The sequence below is a fragment of the Chaetodon trifascialis genome, chromosome 4 (assembly GCF_039877785.1).
Source record: "Chaetodon trifascialis isolate fChaTrf1 chromosome 4, fChaTrf1.hap1, whole genome shotgun sequence".
Taxonomy (NCBI): Eukaryota; Metazoa; Chordata; class Actinopteri; order Chaetodontiformes; family Chaetodontidae; genus Chaetodon; species Chaetodon trifascialis.
This window is the reverse complement of record NC_092059.1, coordinates 9,980,079-10,006,132: the sequence shown is the minus strand read 5'-3', so window position 1 is coordinate 10,006,132 and position 26,054 is coordinate 9,980,079. Positions and strand designations below refer to the sequence as shown.

The 26,054-nt window shown below is 41.2% G+C and overlaps 2 protein-coding genes and 1 pseudogene across 3 annotated transcripts; 2 read left to right on the top strand and 1 right to left on the bottom strand.

Annotated features, from left to right (window-relative positions):
• Positions 1-1,345: 1,345 nt before the first annotated feature.
• Positions 1,346-5,003, bottom strand: LOC139330077 (cytochrome P450 2J2-like; annotated as a pseudogene).
• A 1,802-nt stretch (positions 5,004-6,805) lies between these two features.
• uqcrh (ubiquinol-cytochrome c reductase hinge protein) lies at positions 6,806-8,815 on the top strand. Its single transcript, XM_070961336.1, has 4 exons — positions 6,806-6,943; positions 7,216-7,250; positions 7,958-8,119; positions 8,569-8,815. Exons 1-4 carry the CDS (start codon positions 6,898-6,900, stop codon positions 8,599-8,601), a joined length of 276 nt encoding a protein of 91 aa, XP_070817437.1. The 5' UTR covers positions 6,806-6,897; the 3' UTR covers positions 8,602-8,815.
• A 4,757-nt stretch (positions 8,816-13,572) lies between these two features.
• Positions 13,573-22,766, top strand: faah (fatty acid amide hydrolase). 2 transcript variants are annotated; one of them, XR_011602146.1, is made up of 15 exons: positions 13,573-14,271; positions 14,906-15,019; positions 15,390-15,530; positions 16,642-16,775; positions 16,957-17,163; positions 17,266-17,306; positions 17,895-18,019; positions 18,305-18,430; positions 18,597-18,694; positions 19,569-19,668; positions 19,757-19,800; positions 19,913-19,952; positions 20,035-20,148; positions 21,100-21,245; positions 21,905-22,765. XR_011602146.1 is itself a non-coding variant. In XM_070961805.1 (15 exons), the coding sequence occupies exons 1-15, from the start codon at positions 14,047-14,049 to the stop codon at positions 22,025-22,027; spliced, it is 1,773 nt and encodes a 590-aa protein (XP_070817906.1). In that variant the 5' UTR covers positions 13,573-14,046; the 3' UTR covers positions 22,028-22,766. The 2 variants fall into 2 exon arrangements, 1 of the variants encoding a protein (XP_070817906.1); XM_070961805.1 differs by having other exon boundaries at positions 20,035-20,143; positions 21,905-22,766.
• Positions 22,767-26,054: the final 3,288 nt, after the last annotated feature.

Here is a 26,054-nt window from a genome sequence, read left to right as displayed (position 1 = left end):
AGTTCTAGTTCTGCAGCAGAGATTTAGATTATTCTTGTTTAACTGCCCATGTTATAGGAGTGCAATCCTGCTATATTTTGGTGCCAGATATGCTTTAAATGCAGGGTAAAGGTTACTTTTATTTGGACACTCAGTGATCCAAGAGCTAATTAAATGTCTGTCCCTATATTTCTGCAACTACAGTAGAGCTAAATGGGGATATTTATCATAGTAACACAAACTACTTCACTAAATGAAACACTACTGCACTGCAAGCTCCAGATGTTAGCCAGGCTGAGCATCCAAGCAGGTAACCCCTGCTGCCCATTAGTGAGCTAACAGCTAGTAGTGTGATTCACACAGTTTGTACTCGACAGTACAGAATCCATTTTAAACTCAGGATTCATTTATAGAAATATTTTCTCAAAAATGCTTAAGTGACCTGCAACAACGGGACAAAAGCACTAGCATTAAATGCTTGAAGCTTAATATTTATCATCAGGGAGTGTTTGAAAAACCCAGACAAATACAAGACTTTCAACTTCAATTTTCAACTTTATTTTGTCCCTGGAGAGCAGTTGGTTTCGTAGAAAGGCACAGAAAGGCACACATAAAAGAACACAGCCATAGTCCAACAACAGGATGTGTTACAAGTCATATTAAATAAATGATGGCAGAATATGACCATATGAAAACACAATGAAGATAAATAAAATGTGTGCCTCTTCCTCTTAATGGAGGGAATCTGAGCCAACAGCCAGAAGGCAAAATCTGAAATTCAGAGTATAGGGGATGGGCGCTATCAGATAAAATGGCCTTGGCTTTTCCTCTTACTGGTCTGATAAGCAGATCCAATAGTATTTTCTGTTGTATCTTACATCGCATGCCATGCACTGCTAACTTACTGCTCATTGCTTTTTTCCCAAATCAACAGATTAAAGATCACAGTCATTGTTGAGATGTGACACTTTTTACACTTTAATTAGAGAAAGCAACAGAAATCTTTGATTGATGTAGGTGCCTATTAAGTTCCACAGTTAGGATTCTTAAATTTAAAATTAATTTAAAAAATTTGTAGTTTTAAATCTTTCCAGTTTCAGGTTATGAGAATGTTTTAAGGTAAGCACTTGTCAAAGTGACTCATGTTATCTTTGTAAATGAAGACTTGATATATGTATGTACAAAGCAATGTATGACATAACCATGGTTTGGAGTCCACAAAGTGCAAAGAGCCAAATTTCTTTAAAGTTTTACAGCCTGAAACATATAAGCAGAGGACCCCATGCAATGAGATCTTTATTTAAAGCCAAATATGAGTTTGATATATTCTCTGAACTGTGGAACAGTGGTTAAAAAAAAGGTGCTCTTAGCACACGGTGGCACAGATTTCATGCTGATGTGGTGCCAGAGTGACGCCAAAGTGGTAGTCCATCACAGGCTTCACCCCAGCAGGCATAGAGATTGTGAAGCGCTGCATGAAGGAGGTGAAGAAGAGGAAAAGCTCCATCTTGGCCAAGTTCTCCCCGAGACACAGCCGCTTACCTGCGACACGAAAAACAAACTGAAAGATTCTTGGCCCTGAGGTCAAACTAATTTAAGTCAAGGTCAACTGTTCTGGTAACCATTAGAAGTTTTGCCCTAATTTTAGGGCTAGACAAAAAGTCAGAGTTCACCATTAGTCAGGCAACATCATTGAAGGTCAAAAGTAGTAATGAACACTTGCTACTCCTGACTCTTTTAACTCCTCCCTCCTGGTATGCAGTGGACATGCTGGATGCAGAAAAACAAAATTCACCAGCCTTGCCTGAATATATCAGGAGCCTTAAGAAACGCTGACTGCGATAGTACTACCAGTGACTATTGTTGTGATGGGTCTCGTCTCTGTTCTCTCATGAGAGTTTCCTCTGGGCCAATCTGCCATCATTATGTGAGGACCACCTCTCCGTGCATCAAGGCTCCAGTATAAACAGGTCAAGGTAATAAAACAAGTGATGGTGTTGCTCCTCACCAGCAGAGAAAGGGACAAAAGCAGCTCGCTTCACGAACTTGCCCTCCTCATTCAGAAAGTGTCCTGGGTTGAAGGTAAAGGGCGTCTCCCATTCATTCTTGTCGAACAGCACCAAGGTCAAATTTGGAATTACTGCAACTCCCTGTTGGTTGGAATCATAATTGATATTCAGAAAGACGCAACTTGGAACTTCATGTGACATAAAAAATGGAAATCCGAGAACTGACCTTTGGGATTGTGTAGCCTCCCACGTTGATGTCGTTTTTGGCAACATGAGGCAGGCTGAGAGGAACAATGTTGCCCATCCTCTGGATCTCGTGGATGCGTCAGTATAGGGCAGGTTTGCACGCTCCTCCATGGATGGCTGTCTGGACCAATCACATGGTCTATCTCAGCTTGGACCTTTGCTGTGCAACAGGAGCAGAACAGACAAAAAAAAAGAAAACATATTCAACAGGCTGCAGCAGCACATCAGTATTTAATAAAAGTGAGGGACTAATGATTGCACAGTATTCATCACCTTGGAGTGAAAATAGTTACATGATTACAAAAGTACCACCAATAAAATTGTTTTGGTGTCACCCACTTCCACATATTATAGAGTGAGAACAACAGTCTTTATCGGCTAGGTCAATGCAGTTACCCTGGATCTCAGGGTGCTTTGCCATGTAGAGGAAACCCCAGCGCAGGGTGGTGGATGTGGCCTCAGAGCCAGCCACAAACAGATCCCAGGCACAGATAACCAGGTTTTCCTCATCAAAAGTATTGCCAGGCTGCCCATTACTCTGAGAATATGTACAAACGCATGAGTTAAAATAAAATAATTCAGAACAACTACATGTCAGCAGTATATTACAGCCAAGGTCATAATTGTTTATGATGGCTATTCTGAGTTTTACGTTTAATTGAAGAGTAAAAAACCTTTAATATATACAGGACCTTGAGTCTTCAATTGTTTGAAAAGGCTTAGCTTTGGTAAATTTAAAGGAGTGTACATACATCATTGGAGATAAGGCATTGACAGATAGTGTTGTCACCATGTGCCAGACAGGAGTGGTGCCACAGTGAAAAGTCAGTTAATGCCAGCTTTAAATGTGTTGTACGCTAGCAGATGATAGACCTGATGTAGATTCAAAACAAGCAGATACGATGTTCACAGGATATGAGCATCCTCATGAACAAAACGGCGTAATCAAGCGTCACCATCTGAATCTCCTTCAGGTAGCAGTCGATGTAGTCTCTTGGGTCTGAGGGATCCCAGTTTTGTTTGTGCTCGTTAATCTGTACTCTGATGAAGTCCTTTAAACTGTTCCAGATGTGCAGTAATGTCTGATGTGGCCCGGCAAACACTTCATCAGCAGAGGGAATGAGTTGTAAAGCTGCAGAGTAAAGCAGGTTGGAACAATAATGTATCAATAAAGTGTCTCAATAAAAGGGATTTTATTTGTAACATTCAGTACCAATTTCATATTGAAATCCCATTAACAAAAATCGCTTCATTTGCATCTTACACATTTTCCATCTTGAGCTGTGCCCAAATAAGATAAGAGATAAGATAAGACTTTATTGATCCCACACCTGGAAAATGTAGTCGTTACAGCCAGCAAGTATTACACAGAGCAACCACAGTGGCATAAAGAGGTGAAAATAAAAAAGTATACAGGGTATAGAATAGAAAAACAACTATGTATATGTACAATTGTACAGATTAGAAAAAAAACCCAACAACTTTTGAATGATTAACTGTTTCACAATGAGGAAAAATTGCCTTACCTGCGACCAAATGGATCTTTCAATCTGGAGACCTAACTCAAGCCACTTAATCAGCTTCCTGAACCTCTCGTCACTGTGCTCAAAGCGATGACCAAAAACCAGGTGGCAGATGATGTTGGAGACAGCATGTTGATGGTGAGGTGTGGGTTGAATGGCTTGCCTCCACAATTCAACAGAAAATTAGATGTGAATCAGATGTCAGTGGGGTTTGCGTGTGTGTCATTCTAAATGTGTCACTGTGCATTCACTACTTACCTTCAAAGCTACTGAAGTGTTTTGCACAATATGTAAATTCTTCCAAGATGACGGGTTCAAGTGACTTCTTGCCAAATCCAAAATATCTGAGAGTTGAAAGTGCGAAACGCCTCTGCTGTTTCCATAAGGTGCCATTACTGAAAACTACACCTGATGAAAGAAGCAGATAGAAATCAGGAAAATGAAGGAATAATAGTTGGCACATTAAATATTAAACACTGACAGTCGACGTTCCACAAAACCTTTTTTATTTAATCTAGCTTTCATTAACAGCTCTGTTCTGGTCAAAATAAGTATTTTTATATATACTAATAAACATGCTCATCAGGAAGTTGCATTCTATGTTTAAAACAATAGGGGAAAAATGTGATCAACGTTAAATATGACTAAGTGTATGTACCTGAAAGATATAACATGCTCATGAACAAACACAAACTACAGCACTTACTGAGGGGGATCCACGCTTTTGGTCTGTGTATGTGTGTGCATGTTATGTCCTCTCACCTAGTCCATGGCCTACGTCTTGCAGAAGAGGGAGAGTTGGTCGGTCAGCCAGACTGTCTCCCTGATTAATCAGAGCTTCTTTCAGAACCTCCAACCTGTTCAAGACCACAATCCACCTCTGGCCCATTCATAGGCTGTAAACATCTCCGTATGTTGCAGCCAACTGTGAGTGGATTTGAAAGGGAAGAAAGTGCATGATGCTGCATGATATGACAGATAACATAAATACTTTCCAGGTGATGTGTTTTTAATGGGACATGTTTCACATCTGTTTATCTACCTTTGTCATACTCTCATGGGTCCTGCTGTGGTCCACAGAGAACATGATGCCCACAATAGGGAGTGCCCAGGGTCCTGGAGGAAAGCTGGCCGGCTGGCGGTTCTTAATGTAATCTGCAGTGAGGATGAAAATTACCATGAAGATCAGCAGACTTTTGACATTCCAGTCCACATAGGATCCAATTACAGATAAGACTGAATCCATTCTACAAACGAGGGCTGAAGCCTGTCTGACTGAAGCCTGTGTTTAGTTCCTTCTCCTGTGAGCCCAGAAGCCTTGTGTTGCCAGGAGCCAGTAATCCAGCCCTCCTCCTTCTCTATGATGGAGAAACTTGGTGTTATCAGTGCTTCGCAGCATAGCAAGTCACACTGGTTGTATTGGACTCTGCCCCAAAACAAAAAAGGTATGAAACCCTGTTAATCAGTAGTAAAACTAATCATATCTTTGACAATGTCTTCTTAATCCATGGGAACAGCATGTATGACTTTTTATTTAATTTTAATTGCAGATCATTTTGTCTCATATAACCATTTGAAGACATGTTTTAGGAGCATCCAAGATCCTCAGTCAGCTGTGTCTGTGTCTTTTTGAAATAATCATAACTTGTATTTAAGCTCTGCCATGGTCAAGATAAAAATGTCTCATTTCTTTCTCTAAGTTGTACCTCTTCATTAGGAGGTGGCCAAAAGTATTTGGGCAACCAGTCAATGCATCTATATTGTACAACATCTTGCTATAAACCCTGGCTATTAATACTGCATGCTTACAATATGATTGTATGATTACAGCTTCCACTCTTCTGAGGAGGCTTTCTACAAGATTTTGGAAACTGGCGGCAGGGATTTTCTCCAGTATAGCCACATCATTACAGAGCTTGGGACTCTATACAGGCCTCAAGTTTTTTCACACCAGATGGGAAATAACATTTTAATTAAGGACCTCATTGTCATTTTAAAGCAAAAAAGCACCACAACCAAATTGCTACCACAAAGTTGGAAACAAATGTACTGTATTTTGTAGCATTATCCTTAATATCCTAACTAGACTTCTTCTCTGCTTCTTTATTGATCCCAATTTGGGAAATTATTTTGTTACAGTAGCATTAACATACAGGCAAACATAGAATGTATATACAATATTTAGAAAAAAGTAACAAGTGACAAAAAATGTAAAAAGGAATAAAAAGAGAAATATAACTAAGTAAAACTAAATATATCATTTATATAATATGTATTATAATGTATAATACATATTATATTATATAATATTATAATAATATAAAAGAAAAAAATACAATATGACTAAATATATAGACCATATTTCCAAACAAAAAAAAGCAAAAAAGCGAAATATAGCAAAATATTTGAGCAGTTTTGGATGATAAATAAATAAACTAGGAGGCTTAAATCAGGAAAATACAAGTACACAAAAGTAGGCATGTATGTTGACAATGGTCCCTATATGCTAAATAGCTTAAGTTTTTCAATGCAAGCTGTTGTAATACTAATTTTCGACACATGATGGTAGTATAGTGTTACCTGATTTTGGCCAATGGGAAATACACAAATCACAGTTTCATCTGCCAGACGCTTCAAACTTCAAAATAAAATGCATTTCTCGTGTGATTTAAAGAAATGCGACTTTAATGTGGAAAAAAATCCCTACTGAATAAATAGAGGGATAAACCTTAAGGTTAAGTTATCAGATAAAGCTCAGATTATTCTGGAGCTTGCTGTGCCTCTGGACAACTTTTTGAAATGCTATCAAGTGGCCAATTGATATAGACCTATGAGTCTGAAATACTCGAAATATGTCAAGTTCTGTCACCACTAATTGAGTGATTTTGGTGGCTGCAGGTCTGACTCAAATAGATATGTGAAAAAGCATATTTTCAGTGATAATATCTTGTCTTTTTCACGATTGACACAATACACCCAATTTGTTGGACGGGGCAGTTTATTGTGAAAGCCTGATGACCGGAAACTGTTGTTTGTTTTCCTTAAGAATTCAGCTTTCCGCTGTGCGCGTGTGACCTGCTTGTGTCCTCCAGCAGTCCAGATTTGAAAGCCGGTCGTCTAAGGGCACGAACACCAAAATCATGGTTTTTGAAGAGAAGATGATCGCGAACGGAGAGCCCGAGGATGTTAGTATCTTTTACAAATATGAGACATCTCTGCCATACCAGAAACATTTGGTTATTTTAGCCATCAAGCTAACAGAACACGGCTAACTAAGCTAAATATTCACCTAGCTTACGATAGCATTAGCCGACGCTAAAAATCTAATCCTCGTTTAAGAAATCAATTGAAGCTCATTCAAGTCGCGGAATCAGAAATATATGCCAGTAGATAATTTAAACGATAGCTGATGACTGGGGGTGAATGGTGTAATTTATGTGGTTGTGTATGTCTCTTACAGGAGGAAGAAGAGGAGGAAGAGGAAGAAATGGTGGTATGTACATTGAAGATTCACATCAGAATCAAAAGATGTTAATTGTCCCACTGTATTGCTGTGAGATCACACGTTTGTTTACCTTTTGATTTGATTTTGCTTTTAAATGAAATTGTTAAAGCAAATAATGAAAAAAAAATATTAAATTGACAAAATGAGGAACAGAAGGACGAGTCAAGAAAACAGGTGTAGAAGCCATGGACCAATATTTAGACCTCTTGCCTCCCCCCACTCACACACACATGACCAATAATAACCAGCGGGTTCATTTCAGGCTCTGTAGCCCCTCCCTCTGGAAAATGTACATTTTGAGTGACATATTCTCTCTGACATGTCAAAAAAACCCTCCAAACTTGCCATTGTAACACCCTCTCCACTGATCCCAGGCCCTACACAGTTGTGATACATTAAGCCGTGAAGAAAAGAAGTTTGTAGGTTTCTGTAGGTGTATTTTTGTAACATTGCAGATAAAGGGAGCCCTCTGAATCCCCCATGCACTCATACACTTGCTTACCACTTAATGAGGTACAAGTTTATGGTCCCTTTGGAGGGTGTAGATTGTGGTGGTGTTTAGGTTTTTCCTGTCCTTAGTTATCCTGGGTGATACCGATGGGACTGATCGTGGTACTGCTCATCTGCTGAATGTGTCTCTTGTTGAAGGACGCTCATCCAGGTACATGTTCTGAACGCTGCATATTCTGTTAAAGGATCCCCTCGAAACGATGCGCCAGAAGTGTGAAGAGGCGGAGCACTGCGTTCACACTCGAGAGCGTCTGGAGGAGTGTGAGACCAGAGTTGGCTCTCGGTCTTCAACGTTGGAGGATTGTACTGAGGAGCTGTTTGACTTCCTGCATGCTCGCGACCACTGTGTGAGTGCTGGATTTACCAAGATTAAAAATACACACCAAAGGAGCAAAGATTCAAGAGGAGTTGGGGCTAGTTCATGCTAAGCTCTGTCATTTGGAGAGCTTTTTGAAATAGGATTTGATTCACATGCTTTTGTCAGGACGAGATCAGTTATTAAATGCGGTTTGAACATCATATACACTTCACTGTATCCTTACAATACAGAAAATGACTGCACTATAAGATTACTAAAGAGATGTTTGAAAATTATTTTGGTTTAACCATCATTCATGCATGAACAGTCTAGCAGTACTGTAATATCAGCGGGGGCACATTAGGTTAAAATGAACAAACGTATAAGATTGAATGAGATTGTTTGTCACATGTTACAAGCAGTAACTCAGGTGACATTAATACGTGTGGTGTATGCAGTATGTTTGCATTAATGAGTTTCCTCTTGCGTCCCCTCCAGGTGGCACACAAACTGTTCCATTCAGTCAAATGAAGTGTTTCCTGAGTGTTGCACCACTGGCTGACGACATTCTTCCACTGCTGTACTATGAGGAGAGCATGGCTTTAAATACATCCGTATGTGGATCTGTTGAATGATGTAACTTAAATATATACTATATTGTATCTGCTCATGTCAAGAAAACAAAAGTATTTAACAAGGAACTCTTGGGCCAACATTTCATTAAAGTGAGTGGCTTGAAACCTTAGCTGTGTCACAAGTTTATTTATGACTATACATCTAATAAAAGTATGTAAATGATTTATGTGAAGTTAAGTGTCAGTCAGAGGTTGTTCACCTGTTCTGTAGATTGCACGCAGGTAATTATTGCTCATGGAAGACATAGAAAGTGTGAAATTTTATTCATCTAGAGAATCTAGAGATGCTTCACTAATAGCCACAGAAGGGAACAGAGGACACAGTTGGAGGACCGGTGTGTTTGACTTCTTGCATGCCAATCGTACCAAGCAGAAATAAAATGCAGTCCGAAGGAGCCAAGGTTGCACAGCTTGGCCGAGGGTGGACACCAAAGCTACATTGACAATGGCACTGGTTTATACTAAACACTCTGGAGAGCTCTGTGTCAGCCACCTGAGCCTACTGTCACTTCAATTAGTCATTTTAAAATAGATTTAGATATTCTGTTGTCACGATTGGGTGATAAATGTGGCTACTGAAAAACACTTTCCTATTTTTTACTCATTGTACTCAGCAGCACCCGTCACTGATTTGTATTTTAAGGATGGACCTTTGCAGATTTCAGATACAATGTCTTGTATCAAGGAAAGACTATATTTCGGTTTAGGGCATCATGAAGTATTCATGGTGGATGTATATGAACTGGTGTTTATACTGTAGATCTTGGTGTGATGCTGCATGCTAACTCCAGTTTGTGTGCCGCTACAGCAACTTTGTCTCTTGATTTCCAAAGACAAATTTATCCTCAGGTAGACAGTAAAGGCTATTGTAATAAATAGTCCTACGTGCAAGTAAGGCTTTGGTCCTCACAGGCAGCATCTCTACAATGCAAACAGAGGCTTCACTATCTGACAGAGGGGGGAACAAAGGACAAAAGCTTTATTATCTGCTGGCAAACATTAACATTTTACACTCAGCTGCCTTCTTCCTGAATCTGGCTGGACCTCTGACACCTGACATGAACCCCAGCAGCATCTGAAACGACACTCTTTACTACGAATATCAGTTCTTTAATGTGGCCTGTAAAAACACTCGTCCTTGCTATTATTTTAAATGGATTCGTGGAGTTTTTTTGAGACGTTCGTGGAGTGAAATTTGAGACGTTTTTTTGTGTTAAATATATCGCTCATCAATATAAACTGACTCATCCCCACTGCGCAAAGGGGCGTCCATACGACGTCTTTTTAAAGTTATTTTTGGACGTCTAATTCGGGTCATCTGAAGGTGCAGAACGTTACTCCAGACGACGTCTTTTTTAGACGTCTCTTGAACGTCGATTTGTGACGTCCATAGTACGTCCATATGGGAGCTATTCCTAGTCCTAATGTGGTCTTTTTTACGTCCAAATGTGGTACTTGTTGACGTCTTTTCTACGTCAAATTATTACCCATTTTAGACATTGATTTTATACTGTGCTGCTTCTAGTTTCTATGCATAACTGTAGTGCCATTGTAGAAGGTGGCATACTGTTCCAGGTTATTTTCCTATTGCTTAATTTGAATCTATCACCAGCAGATGGTAACTGGAAATGCATAAAGGCATCCAGTTAAAACCTGCTGACAAGCCAAATGAAGGTACAGTAAAATTAACAGGTACAGGAAACTGTTTCCTACCTTGTGGACTTAAGACTACAGTCAGGTTAACAATAAATCACAATCCAATCCTTTTTTTTTTTTTTTTTTTTACAATTTTTATTGTAAAAATATGCAAACATTTCCACAGCATACTTTAAATCAGGCATGTCAAACTCATTCAACAAAGGGCCATGTGGCTGCAGGTTTTTCCTCCAACCAATCAAGAGCACACAGTCTGACCAATCAGCTGTCGGAAGACTGAGATCGGCTAATGAAATGAGTCAAGTCTGGTGTGCTGCTGCTTGGTTGGAAAGAAAACCTTCAGCCACTCGGCCCTTTGTGGAATGAGTTTGACATGCCTGCTTTAAATGGTATTACAAAGATATAAACACAGAAAGCCTGCCCCTCCAATCCTTTAACATTTGCACAACATGCTTTAAATGCTATTGCAAAGATACAAACATAGCAGAACATGAAAGCCGGGAAGCCCGCATAGAGCATGAATCAGCCCTGGGTGACCGGGAATCCACAATCCACAGCCAGCGCACGTTTTGCTTTCACAATACTCTTCTTCTTCTTCTTCTTCTTCTTCTTCTTCTTCTTCTTCTTCTTCAGGTTTTATAGCGGCACAATACCTGGGCCGATGGGAGCGGCTCTTGAGTTGCATGTTAATTGGAGTGACGCATGCCTCAGCCAATCAAAATGGCGTTGACCCTTCTTCTTCTTCTTCAGTTCTACCACGGTTAATTTTTTCCCCTACACCTTACAGAATAACACTAGAAAAACAGGAAAATGTAAACAATCAAAATATTACTTATATTTGTTTTACCCTTTTAGGCCTAAGCATTGATCACTAAAATAATCATACGGCTACAAGTAACAACAACTTATAATAATAATAATAATAATAATAATAATTATTATTATTATTATTATTATTATTATTATTATCATCATTATTAGGCCTATACTACACTTGTCTTAGACGTCCTGAAAAGTGACCCATCCCGATGTCCAAATGTTCAACTCCATATGGACGTAAAAATTTAGTCGGACGGACGGACGCAATATGGACATGATCTGGACGTCCATACGACGTCCAATGTTTAAGGGGTCATTATCGGTGCCCCGCTCTGAGCCACCCCATCATAGATATACATAGAAAGGCTAGATGGCTGATGGGACTTTCGCCGGCGATGTCACCGGTCGGCCATCTTACCTAGGGGGACTTTTCCGGAGAGCTCTCTCATAGTCGATGGAAGGTGAGCGACCTGCACAAACAAAAATAATAAAGTCAAAATTCTTGACGGATTTACAAACGGTTTGGTTTATTAAAAACCTTATTAATGTGGCTATGATTCAGGCCGCGCAGACCTGTTGAAATTGCAGTTTTTCTTTTTGAAAATCGCTGCATAGTTGTGTGTTTGTTACAGCCATTTGCAAGGCTGCAATATGGGAGTTTCAATTATTATATAGGTTTCCGTGAGACCAATAATAATTGTATGACAACAACATATTTTGTCTAAATGACAATTTGTGTGGATGCAGTTGGGTATTAGCTAGCAAAGAAACAAGAGGTTGTGAATGAGACATGTGAGCCACTTGGACTATTACAAAGTAACCTGGACTTAATTCTATACAGGTGGGAAAGGCATAATTACTCCTTCGTTTTAACATGATTTCCAAGCTGTTTCATTAGTGAAATATATCCTCGATTTAGATTTATTGTGATTTGTGTTTGCAGAAATACCCCCCTACAGTACAAGATGCCACACTTTTGTGCAGCATATGGATGCTCAAACGAACGTTCCTTCAAAACAAGAGCCCGTGGAATCACTTTTCACTCGTAAGAAATGACTTGAGGGACATATTTAGGATAATTGTTGCTAACTTAGTGGATTTGTACCTGTATAATACAAGTTATTTTGACCCTGACGTTTTAGAAATGTTTCTACCATTTGTTTACATAATAATCATTGAATATTTCTTTTTCACATTTCTTTTAACATGTTACTGTTATTTAGGTTTTCATAATGGCATTCAAGCATAGGCTACATGAATTACCCCAACAATATCATAATTTAGCTCAGTATTTTTGTCCTTACCATTAATGTTAAAGGTAAGAAGGGTGTAAAATGTTGTCAATAATTCATATATCTTGGTATCTTCTCATGTTTTTAAGGTTTCCCCAAAATGCAGAGAAGAGGAGGCAATGGGAAATTTGGGTGCATGTTGGTTTGGAGTGAATCTTGAATTGTTTTGTAATTGTGCGCACCTGTTAATAAAAGAAACCTTGATGTCATGTTTCTGAATGTGTTTATTTAAAAATTTATAATAAAATATATGTAGGGTAGAACAGGTAAGATGAACAAACCATCCCCTTGATCTTTAAAACTATACACATGAGTTGTCGCGAGACCCTAAAATAAGAACACAAACATCATTTCCAACTGGCTGTGGAATTCTTTGACTTCTGTGGTATAATTATTTTTTATGCTAAAGCAAATGGACCCAGGTTTAAACTTATACATTATGCATGTTAGTGATATTCATTGTATAGAACTATGTGAATCATTTAGCAAAAGATTATTCTGAATCATTAAATTAATTAGGTTTTATCAAAACGATGGTCATGGGGCAAGATGAACCAAAAGCCTTGGGGTAAATTGCCAATATGAATCACAATTCATATAATGTACATACATTATTCAGGTTTAGTTTGAAATATCATGTGGGTCAACTTACCCCTTTATATTTAATATATGTATTAATTAGAAATATAAAATATCAAACTATTAAATGTTTAACATAAACACTGACGATTTAATTTCACTGTATGTGTGCAGCTATGGCAGGTAATGGTCTACTATCTACTTTTTTAATTTAATAGGAAAGTCCATGGTTAGAATTATCCGTAAATATGCAATAACATAACTACATCTCTGGCGTTTATAACAAATCAAACCGTTTAAAAATCGGTTGAAAATTGAGCAAGTTATAGTTAATTAAATAGTACATGCTCCATAGGCATTAATGTTATCAGTGAGCCAGCAGCCCCTAGGTAAGATGGCCGCCGCGTAGCGACGTCAGCCCTCATTGGCTCACAGCGTCTGTATGCGCCCCATCACCTTAACCGCCGTCCATATGACCCTCACATAACACAAACGTACACACAGGGGAGCCTCTGTTCTATATACTGCCACCTGCTGTACCGGAGGGGTACATAGCAATCAACAAGTAAGCGGTATGCTTCCCGTCAACTTATCTTTTTGGAAAGATTCAAATTTATATGTAGATTTTTAAACAGGAGGAAAACGGGAGGGAAGGCTAAAATAATGGCAGAATCCCGGGGAAAACGGGAGGGTTGACAGGTTTGGCCGTCTACCTTGTAAAGTGTTGTCGCTGAGCTAAATCATGCTATCCTCGGAGGAGAGGTCTCTGCTGTCCGCCCCCCTCCAGCGGCAATTTGAGGAAACTGGCTAGTCGAGTTAACGATCTCCACCACAAATAATTAACAAAAACCTTTGAACCGCGCCCATCCGTTGACTTAAAAGCTGTGACAAGCCCGATAATTAGTCGTGGGCTTGACGTTTCAACCAGTTCGTTTGTGTTTGTGTTAGCCTGAGTTAGCCGACGTTCACCGTTGTGTTCAGAGCGAAGAGAAATCATGGAGAAAGCAAAACAGTATCTTCAGGAAGTGGAGCTTGGCAGCGGGACAGCTGCACTCCTGACGGGAGCCGCCTGCGTCGTGGGAGCTGTGTTGGTGATGGTGCGAAGGGTCAGCAGCCACCAAGAGATGAAGGACAAGATCCAGAGAGCAAGAGACCGGAGGACGGAGAGCCTGCAGCGGGCTGAGCAGGCTGTGCTCCGCTACAAGGCGTCGAGGGCTGAGGTGAGAGAGGAGGGCTTGGAGGGAAAGTCACAGCACACCTTCTAACCAGCTGTTCATTCCGACCTGCACATCATGAAGTTTTTCGTACATGAATGACAAATGGCATAATTTGTTTGCTCATTGGTGAGGATGTTAGGGGATTTCCTGAGGGTTTGTTTTGCAAACTAACAGCTGCGAACGTTGAAAGTGTGACAGACATAGGAGAGGAGGTTTGATGTCAATATATTCATGAATGAGTAAGCTATCGAAACCTTAAAAAAAATACATCTCAGGCCTCTGGGCTGCATACAGGACTGTTTGATACGGCCCACAAGGCGATTCATAAGTACATAAAAATAGTTTGTCATTGCTTTGATGCTCATCGATTTCATTTGTAGGTTGTCAGGGACATCAGCCGCTTCCAAAGCGCATTTGTTTGTTTGCTTTGAATGTCCTGACACCTCTAACCAAATACCCAAAGGAGAGCACATTCAGATGTGTCAGCAGAGAGCTGAGAAGCTGGCTCATGTAGGCCAAATCACACAGACACCTGCTATCACTGAGTTTCAATGACAGGCTTTCCTTCATGTCTATAAATTATTCCAGACAAACTATGCCATAACGCCGTGTGTGCGTGCCTGTGTGTGTCTTCCAGCATCCAAAGATCGACTCAGCTCTCATCTTGACGCTGTCCCTGTCGGAGCTGACAAAGCAACTGCAGGAAGGCTCGCTGAGCCCTGAGGATGTGTTTTACTCTTACATGGAAAAGGTTCAATACCCAACATAACACCGCTCATATATTACATCCCCACACAGACAAACAACCGTGGAAATACATAATCAATTTGAACCTGACTTACCTCACTTTGATTTTGTATTTATGCCCTTTTTGGCCGTGCATAGCGATTTAAATTTTCCAATTTGAATGTAAATGAAAATCTACTGGATTCTTGTTTGTGTACAGAAACTCATCCTTAGTCTTTGAGATGTTTGCTTCTTTTTAAATCAAATTTATGCACCAGCAAGGATTTAAGGATTTTGGCACACAGTAACTTTCATGCACTGTCACCAAGTACCTGCCCTGCTAAACTTAAATGTCTGAGTGGTTTTTTTTTTGTTTGTTTGTTTTTTCCCAACAGACTCTGGATGTAAACAAAAAGCTCAACTGCTGCACTGGGATCCTGTTGGAGAGTTTTGACCAGCTGAAGACTGTTGCCTCCAACAAGGAAGGTCTCTTATATGGAATTCCAGTTAGCATCAAAGAAAACATTGCATGCAAGGTATTTTGTGGTTAACATTACTTGCATCAAAGTAGGATTAGGGATGCACCGTTCCGATATGGGTATCGGTATCGGCCCCGATATTGAAGAAAATTCTAGATTGGGTATCGGTGACAATGGACCCGATACACAGGGGCCTGAAGCGCACATAACGTGGATCGCATTGTTTTCAAAATAGAGCGAGCGAAAGGATCGGCTATCTGGAACTTTTTCAAACTATCTCAGCCTACAAACTCGACAACTACTGTCAATACCTGCGCAGTAAGTGTTCCGGGGTGGTGAAAGGCCAAGTTATAACACAACCAACTTAATCAAGCATCTACCGAGATTTCACGCCAGGGAGCACGCTGAGTTCACTGAACTGAATTAACAAAAAGGAGGCGGTATGACGCAGCTAAATTTGAAGGAGATGAAGGACAGAGGTGAAAAATTGAAACCTAATAGTGTGCAGCCAACAAAAATCATGGAGCGGATGTCCCGTGTCACTTTTAATGCGAGAGGCGATGGACAGCATGAGAGTGCGTAGTTTAGGCTGCGTTGCACATACAAAGCAGCTGGTTGTCAACGAGGGACTTCTATCACAGCGTTGTAAGTGATGCCGTTGCAGGAGGGAGACAGATTGTTGCACACTTTATATTCCTTTTATAATCCTAGTGTCACTGACTGAACCAGTTACACCTGTTATATTTTTTTACATGTTGTTTGACCAAGCAAGAGAAGCTATTGGTTTAAGATTATTATACTGGTGCATAGTTATTAAATAAATAACTCAGTACATTTATATCTTTTTGTTTTTAAAAAAAAAACAGGAAATAAATCTTTAAGTCAAGTCTGATGCACAACAGAATGATCCCAGTCTTTTTATGAGACATACCATTTGTTAGGTAATTCAGTGCTGTCTTTCTGGATCGGTATCGGCTGATTACTAAACCTTAGATATCGGTATCGGTATCGGAGGTGAAAAAAGCGGATCGGTGCATCCCTAAGTAGGATGGCAATTACGCTGACTGTTTCTGGAGTTGTGTGCTGTCAACATGCCTCTGGTTTACTGTATGTCCTTTGTGTGTTCTTCTATAACACTGCTTCCATGTTTTCTTTGCTACAACACAAGAATCATGACTGCTCTTGTGGCGTGCTCATTAATTTGGATCAGCCTGCCCAGAAGGACAGCGTGCTTGTTGGAGTTTTGAAGAGACAAGGAGCTATTCCCTTTGTGAAAACCAACTTGCCCCAAGCCCTACTAAAGTAAATAGTTTCTTAATCAAATTCTCACAAAGTAAAGCTGCTCTCTCACACACACTGTGCATTACCGGTGATCTCATGCACTTATATATGTCCAACACAAAAGGCGACATGATTTTTACACATGCAAAGGTCATGATGCTTGTTTCTCATCTGTGCTTTTCTTCTGTTGCCTCATCTCCAGTTATGACTGTTCTAACCCTATCTATGGGCAAACCATGAACCCCCACAACCCCCAGAAGACCCCTGGAGGTTCGTCCAGTGGGGAGGGGGCTCTCATCGGTGGAGGAGGCTCCCTGCTCGGTTTAGGCAGTGATATAGGGGGTAGTATCCGCATTCCTGCCTCATTCTGTGGAATCTGTGGCTTTAAGCCAACAGCGGGTCGACTCAGGTGAGTGTCTCTGGTTCTGTCAGTTTTATGGATAATGGTCGTGACACTTTGCACCACACTTTGCTTTGCTTACATGTTTTGATTTCTTTGTGTCTTGGCCAGTTCACAGGGTGTAAACCCCATTTTTCGAGGGCAGAAATCAGGTAAGTTATCGTCTTTGCCAACATACAGTTCTATAACCCTGAGTCCAAAAAAGTTGGGACGCTGTGTAAAAAGTAAATAAAACAGAATGCAATCCTTTGCAAATGAAAGGGTGGGGAACCTTTTTCCTACCGAGGGCCATTTAAATTTTTCTAACATCCTTTGAGGATCACACTTAATTATTGAACACACATATCGCACTGACCTCTGCAGTGGCCGGAGCGGCTTCTCTTTGGTGAGGAGTCTGGTATCAGATGGAAGTGATGATGATGATGATGATGATGATGATGATGATGATGCTACTCACAGCTGGTTTAACCCTGGTTTGGGTCTGTCTGTCTAGAGTGGAACTGAGTCTTTGCAAGAGTCCTGCTGACAGCAGCAGCTTGTTGCTTTGCAGCTCATCCTCTCGTCTTGTAGGTTGCACATCAGCTGGTTTCAGCTGTCCCAGCTTGTTTGAAGAGTGTTGCTGCATCAAATGCCAGAAAGGATTAGTAAATTATACAGCATCCAAACTTTTTTGGAATCAGGGTTGTATATGTGTTGCAGAAAAATGTGTTTCCTTTTTCTTATGTGTCTTACTGTATTAGTGCTATCCTCTCCTGGACCCATGGCAAGAGATGTGGACAGTCTAGCGCTGTGCATGCAGGCTCTGCTCTGTGACCACATGTTTACCTTGGACCCCACTGTTCCACCCATGCCTTTTAATGTACAGGTGTGTACATGTATGAAATATGTGTGTTTCTGTGTGTGAATGTGAGGTCAAAAAAAGTCAGTGCCAATGAGCAGAGAACTGAATTTGTGGACACACTGACTCTGACATGGATCAGGCATGTTTAACCCGACAAATTAAACCTACAGTTCAATGTCAGTAGAGCTAACCCATTCCTACACTGTCCCTTAATCAGTTAAAGAAAGTAAAACAAATATCTAACAAATCAAATGTATATATCAAAAATCTACCCACAGATCTGACAGGATGAAAATGTCTTGTCCTCAGATTTACCAGAGCTCCAAACCTCTGAGGATCGGTTACGTAGAGAACGATGGCTACACACAATCGTCTCCAAGCATGGTCCGAGCCGTCAGAGAGGTCAAAGCTCTCTTAGAGCAAGCAGGACACACGGTAAGACCGCACTGCTCACACAAACACACACACACACACACACACACACACACACACACACACACACACACACACTATATGATCTACATCCACATAAAATATGTGATATGAGCTACATGTATTCAATGCAGTTACTTTTTTCCCTCTGTGTCATTTGTGCCTGTAGTTTGTGCCCTACAGTCCTCTGAAGGTCAGTTACGCTGTAACTGAACTCGTTATAAGGGGCGTCTTCGCAGACGGAGCTACCACCATGCTTCAAAAACTGTGAGTTGAAGGTCACCTTAAGACGCCAGTTAATCAATCAGTGTAGTCATCGGCATATTATAGCAAGACTTAGAAATACAACCTTTATCGTATCAAGAGACTTTTCATTTTTTAGAAAATCCTTCAAGGTCTGTACTAAGTTACTGAACACATATGAAGTGTTATATTAGGACATGACACAGCATGCAGACATTTGGTTACCCCATGTTAATTTTACTGGGAACAGTTAAGTAGGTGGATGATTGAAAGCAAAGGAACACCATGCAAGAGACTTGATCTCAGATCATTTCGTTCCGTTTGTTCATGTCCTGTAAGATGTCTCCAAATGCCTAACGAAGTGTTCACTCAGCAGCATGTACGGATGTCACAGCAGATTTTTGTTCTTGCAGAGTGGGAAAATACAGTGTTTCCTCTTTCCAGCTGCACTCGCCACAGCTTTAATTTCACTTTTCGCAATTTTGAATTTAGTGTTCGCCAGAGTTGCATTTTTTTTCCCCACCATTTACAGGTGCTTTACTTTTACAAACACTTTCAGATTAACGAGATCCACCTCAGTTTTGATCAGTTAAACGCGAAGACCTTGGTAATGCTAAATGCTAAATGGAATGGTGTTAGCGGTGTTGGGCTATTATTGAGTCAGATCGAAAAAAATAAGAGTTAACTTTTTATTTCTAGACTTAGTTGACTTATTATTTTCAGGGATTTTTTTAAATATTTTCAGATTTCAGTCACAATTTGGTTAGGTTATGGCATGAAAACTACATGGCAAGAAACTGTTACTATCACTGTCTAACTAGTAAGATAAACCATATTGCAGTCCCTTTGAACAAACTGGTCTGTTGTGCACCAATGACCCCTTATCGTTCTCTTTTAGGAAGGGGAGCCCCGTGGACCCCTGTCTCAGAGAACAGGTTACTCCTTACTCTTTTCCCAAGTGGTTGAAGAAAACCCTCTCCTTCCTCCTGAAGCCCCTGGTGAGTTCTTTCCCTCTATGGCACATGTTCATACAGACTAATGAAAGTAGAGCTCTTGTGTGTCTTACGTCATGCTTGTCTTTCACAGTATCCTCGTATGTCTAGTATCTTCAGCGCTCTCTGTGGAGTTGGGTGAGAAAGTCATTTTGAAGTTGACAGTTTCTGCTTGAGGTGTTCTTACTCACATTGTGTGCAGTGTGCAAAATGCCACAACATGCTGATTCTTTCCCTGCCTTGTTTGTAGGTCTGTTGCAGATCTGTGGAAGCAGCATGCTGCTGTTGAGGTACTGTTAGCACTCAAATAACGATGCTTGTGCATGCATGAATGCATAGAGGTGAAACTGAATTCTCTTGTGTTTTCATTAGGACTACATTCAGGAAACCATAGCTGAGTGGCGAAGATGCAACATTGATGTGCTGCTGTGCCCTGTTATTGGACCAGCCTGCAACTTCTTATACTGCGCCCGGGCTAACCGTACGGTACCCTAAAGAGTTACATGTGTGGAATACCTGAAAGGGCATTGTGAACGAGATACACACATCAGCCACAACATTAGAACCACCAGCTCAAAACAGCTGTGGTCCATCGTTTGGAGGCTGAGTCCACACCTTGAACTCTTCGTCATGCTTCCTCAAACCATTCCTGAACATTTTTATGAAGTGTGGCAGCATTGTCCTGCTGAAAGAGGTCGCTGCCATCAGCGAATAGGGGTGTACTTGGCCTGAAATCATATTTAGTTAGGTGGTATGTGTCAAAGTAACATCCACATGAATGTCAGATTTCCCAGCAGAACATTGCCCAGATTCTGGTCCTTGGGCAAATGTAGTTGATGATCCCGCCATAGTGCATCCTGATGTCAGTTCTTCCCAAAGTAAACACCCATGACAGATGCCACTGATCGAGATGATCAATGTTATTCACTTCACCTTTCTGTGGGTTTAATGTTGTGGCTGATTGGCGTGTAATAGTGTCCATCTATATACAGCACTATACGTTATCAGCCATGATTATGGCACATGGCGGCACGGTGGCACAAGCAGGTAGTGCGCGTGCCTCACAGCAAGAAAGTTGCCGGTTCGATCCCCGGACAGGGCCTTTCTGTGTGAAGTTTGCATGTTCTTCCCGTGCGTGCGTGGGTTCTCCCCGGGTTCCTCCCACAGACCAAAAACATGCTCATTAGGTTGAATGGTGACTCTAAATTGCCCCTATGTGTGAGTGTGAGTGTGAATGGTTGTCTGTCTCTGTATGTTGCCCTGCAATTGGCTGGCGACCGGCTCAGGGTGTACCCCGCCTCTCGCCCGTTTAAGCTGGGATAGGCTCCAGCCCCCAACCCCCCCCCCCCCCCCCCCGCAACCGCGAAAAGTATAGGTGGTATAGAAAATGGATGGATGGATTATGGCACATTGAACAACCTGTTTTTGTCCTTCCAGACGTCCTCTCATACACGATGCTTTACAATCTCCTCAACTTTCCTGCCGGGGTTGTTCCCGTTTCAACGGTGACTGCTGAGGATGAGGAGGAACTCAGGCACTATAAGGGCATTCAACAGGACCCCCTGGACAGGAACTTTAAAAAGGTAAGAACCATGCCAGTGCGAGGTGACTGATGCCAAAAATACAGCTTCTGCTTTATATTGACATTTCTTTGATGTACAACTGCAGCTAACCATCACTTAAATGATCACTTAAGCAGCTTAACTTTTTTTAGTGAAGAAAATAGTCGAACAAAATGCCAGTCACAATTTCCTGAAGTTTCAGACGATGTCTTGATGATGATGTCAATGGTCTTTTGTCATTTCGTATTTTGTGTCTCTTTGTGGTTGTTTTATGTCACTTTGTAGTTGTTTTGGATCTCTTTGTAGTCATTTTGCATTTCATTGAGGTTGTATTGCATCACCTTGTAGCTGTTTTGCATCTCTTTGTGGATGTCTGACTCTGGACCAGGACCCTTGGGCCTGTACTTACTAGCCCTGTTCAGTAATCTATCCATGATACTGACAAGCCCACTACCACTCGCCTTCTGATTCTGATAGGGGGGAGGGCACGCCACCAGTAGCCACCCCTCTGGCCTGGCCTCTCTGCTTTAGTGCCTGTGTATCAACCCAAACTTGAGTGTCAGGATGTTTAAGTGACTCTTTAAACAGTAGTTCCACAGTCAGTCAGAAGGTGGAAGCAGAAGACTGTGGTGGTTCTGGTTAGTGACCATTGACTGACTGGATCCCGTGTTTGTGTTCAGGGTGTGACTGGAGGCGAGGGGCTTCCTCTGGCAGTGCAGTGTGTCGCCCTGCCGTGGCAGGATGAGCTCTGCCTGCGCTTCATGAAGGAGGTGGAACAACTGGTCAAACAGAGCAGAAAGTAAGGCGTGGAGAGCACAGGTGGGGCTGCTAACTTCAGGGGTTTCATATGAAATTTGCTTTAATATTACCAGTGAATGTGAAAACACAAATGGTACGATGGTCTCTGAGATCGGTAATGTTTAAGCTTCTTTCTTCATCAGTAATGACTGCATAAAATATCTCACTTGTTAACCACACTAAAACAAAATTAAATGTGAGTGAAGTTTACACAATATTGCTGTAGAAAAGCTATTAGAGTATTTGAAAATCTTGAATATTTTGAGTCTCTCTTCTGCTCTATAAGGATGAACTGATATATCTTCTGCTCTTTGGCTTTTTAGGGCCATAATACAGATATAATTTAAGTTACTGGTTGATGAAGTTTACCTCAAGATTTTAACATTGATAAACATTTTGCTTTAGAATTAAGTCTAAATTACAACAAAAGGCACGATTATATGATTTTTATGTTGTTGTTTTTTTTCTTTTTACAAAATTCAGTATCCCCTTGGGGGTCTAGGTCTTTGTTCTGTTTTGCCCCCTTGGCATTGTTTAATATAGCATGAAGAGGAAGGAGGTTGAATTCATTCACCTTTAGGTCACAAAGCACCATGAATCATGTGCAGAAATTGTTGAAAATTAAGATTTTTAATGAATATGGAAAATAATATTGTCTCCTTAATCCTTTTTGTCTCCTCTATAAGAGCTGACAGTGATCATGTGATGTAATGATTAAGACTGAATAAATGATACGAGAAGTCACTGCTGTTACTTATTTCTACGATGGAAGTGTTGGAATTAGTTTTCAGTGAATCACAAATAACGCAGCCTAAACAGGTCGGACGTGATCCTCTGTCCCTTCCTGCTTTTGTCGTAGAATATTTGATGAATTGAGTTTACAATTCACCTTCGAGGCATCCAGTGGAGGTGAGGGCACAAAAACCTCTTTCTTTACCTTCTTCTTCATCCTCCACCTCTCCCTCTCCATCACTGTGCCACAGCTGAGCGCAGATCATTTTCATTCCTATTGTGAGTGATTGTTGCACCGATGCCATAACAGGAAACAGAAAAGAGATAAAGGAGACTAATGACACATGGCGCCTCCATCTAAGAGGCCAGCGCACCACATCGTCATATTGTGATTACCATGTGCTATTGTAAATATGTGTTTCTGTTGGGTTTACATAAATTTACATATGTTTTAAAACTCTCCTGGGATGGGAAACCATTAGGGACAATGTTAGTGTTTTCCATTACAATCACCCACGTTCGCACTGCTGTCTCAGTGAATGCAAATGGCCGTGTGCGTGCGCTAGAGGAAGGAGGGCACATTAGGCGAGGAGGAGAGCTGGAATTGAGAGGTTGTTCTTAGCATTATCTGTGGCACATAGAGAGAGAGTGTGTGGCTCTCGCTGTGCCACTCAGTCAGGGAGCATTAAGCTTTAAGAGGCAGTGAAGAGACTCAGGTCTTCAGAGGGAACTTGACATTGTTCATAAATCCCTCAGGATCTGAGACAGAAGCAATGACAAACACACACACACACACACACACACACACACACACACAAAGTCAGCCTTCAGATTGGCCCCTTAAACACGTTTGCCAATTACAATTTGGCAGTTGTGTGTGGTAAACATCTCAAAATCAATTTACACGTTATTTATATAATAATGAAATGATAAAATGAAAAAACCTCACAGATGAGCAAAACACAGGTGTACCAAATACAGCATTCGACAGAGCAATGGTGACTATCACAACTCCATTTAATCCTATCCTAATCTGAATTCATTTACACAAAACTATCATGAAACACATCGCTTGTGTAAACATCCAATAAAGGCGTCAGGCTGTGATGAAAATGTTATTCGGACTAACGTTCTGGCAAAGGACAGCAGAGGAAAGTGAGTCAGTTCCAGCTGACAGTGTTTACATTTTAATAAATGTTGATTAATGTAAATTTGAATGAATAATGGCAGCAAACCAACTCCTAATGTGGAGCCAACTCTTCTCACCATTAAACGTGTCCTGGATGTAACACATTGGTGAAAACATGAACCCACAATCCTGTTTTGCAGAACTTTTTTTGAATGAGTTTTTATAGGCCTTCACGGCAGGCATTTTGGCATGTCACAGTCGGAAAAGCACAGGTGTAAATAATGAAAATGAATGATGGCTGCATTCCATTTAGCTGCTCCGGTTTCAGGGTCCTGGTATTGTGCGCGCTGGCTCGCTGTTGTGACTCACCTGGCACTTAGTAACACCTGCACTTTTCCTGTTATGACTAAACTAAAGAAGACATTCAAGACAAGAGGACAGAGCCAGACGCTCATTGGAAATAAAGAAGAAATGGAACACTGGATTTGTAAGGAATTGTAATGTATTTGGGAGTGTGTGAATGGTGCATTTAAGACAAAAAAGAATTGCATTTATATAATATTTTTTGTGTTATCTGGATATCACAAGGTGTTAACCTTTCAAACCCACTGAACTGACTGCCGCTATATAGAAACAAAACTTTCTAAACGTCACGACGTAGTAATGGATTTAACATCAGAAACTGCACAAAAAAGGAGGGAGATAGTATAGCCAAGGAGTTTGAGAAGTTGGGTGTTGAGGGCATCTGTCCAAAGCTCAGCCTGTTGTAATCACACAGCAAAACCATCCAGCAGCCCTGGCAGGCCAAGGTGCTCATCTCATGTAACGTCTCATTGATAAGAGCAGCAAACACCTCATTTACAGGAACCTTACACTATAAGATCAGGTACTTTAAAAGCCATCCAAACACATTCAGACCCTGCCCGTGTGCCAGCAAATAAAACACCTTGATATCGCCCCAACTAAACTAGGATGATTCTGTCTTAATGTCCCATTTCAGGGACCAAGGAGCCCATAGTCTTTATGGCTCCGCAGAATTGCAGGTAGTAATGTTTGACGCAGCAGGGCTCCTGCCTTTCAGATGATCAAAGTGACAAGTTCAGCCTGCAACCACAGCCACTTACAGGGGACATCAAGAAGCAGCAAGATTGGCAGCTTTTAGGTCTTTGGTCCATTTCATCAGCCATTACTACCAGCAGAGGCGACGTGCTGTGGAGGACTAGTGGGAGGAGGGGAAGGCAGATTAACGGACAGCTGATACAGGTGTATAGGCGGTATCAAACAGCAGCTCTGTCAATACAGCAGACTCCAAATTTCTTCAAAAGGAGCTGGGATCCCTAAAGTATGCCCACCGATTTCACTATGACAGGATTAACTGGGAGCTCCGTATGATTTTCTCAGATTCTGTGACTCAACAATTCAGTGATCCACGTTCTATCGGCTTTAAAGGCCCCTATCCCAAGTTTCAAAAGCTTACCCTTCGGACAAAGGACACTCTTTTTCTCCCATACGGTTCCGCTTTCCCTTTTTTTTGCTGCATTCAGTTGTTCATCAACCGCCGCGTCCTCGCCAGCTCTCCCATCCTCCCTTCTCTGCACATCTGCTAGGTTTGAGTTTTCCTTTCTTCCCTCCAGCGCCTTGCTTGGCCCAAGGCCCTTATAGCCAAATTGGTTTACATTGGAGAGATAAATGCTCTGCAAATGCGCTTAAACACGTACAGTAAAAAATGCAGACAGTGCGTGTCAGGATTATCACCCAAGTCAGGGGGAGAAAGGAGAGCGTCTCTGTAGCACAAAGCTGGGGAGCCAGAGTGAAGCCTGCAGATAGAGTCCGTCTCATCCACTTCTCAGGAGAAAGAGAGGAGGATTTAGCATTTGCATGCTAGTCTGTAATTCCTGGCATTATATAACTTGTCGCCAACAATCAAACTCCTGTGGTATTGTGAAAGTATTGTTTCACATGGGTGAGCAAAGTGTGGAGTTACACTCCTGGGGGAAGGGGTTTTGGTGGCATCGTGGAGACGGTTGGTCCAAGACATACGGCAGAGACCACCCCATAAGCCCAGTCAGGACTGCAACACAACCTCAGGCCCAACTACACAAGGTGCTCCTCAAAATCCCCTCAAAATATTCAGATTAGAGCATAAATGGCACACCTGAACACAGTGAGTG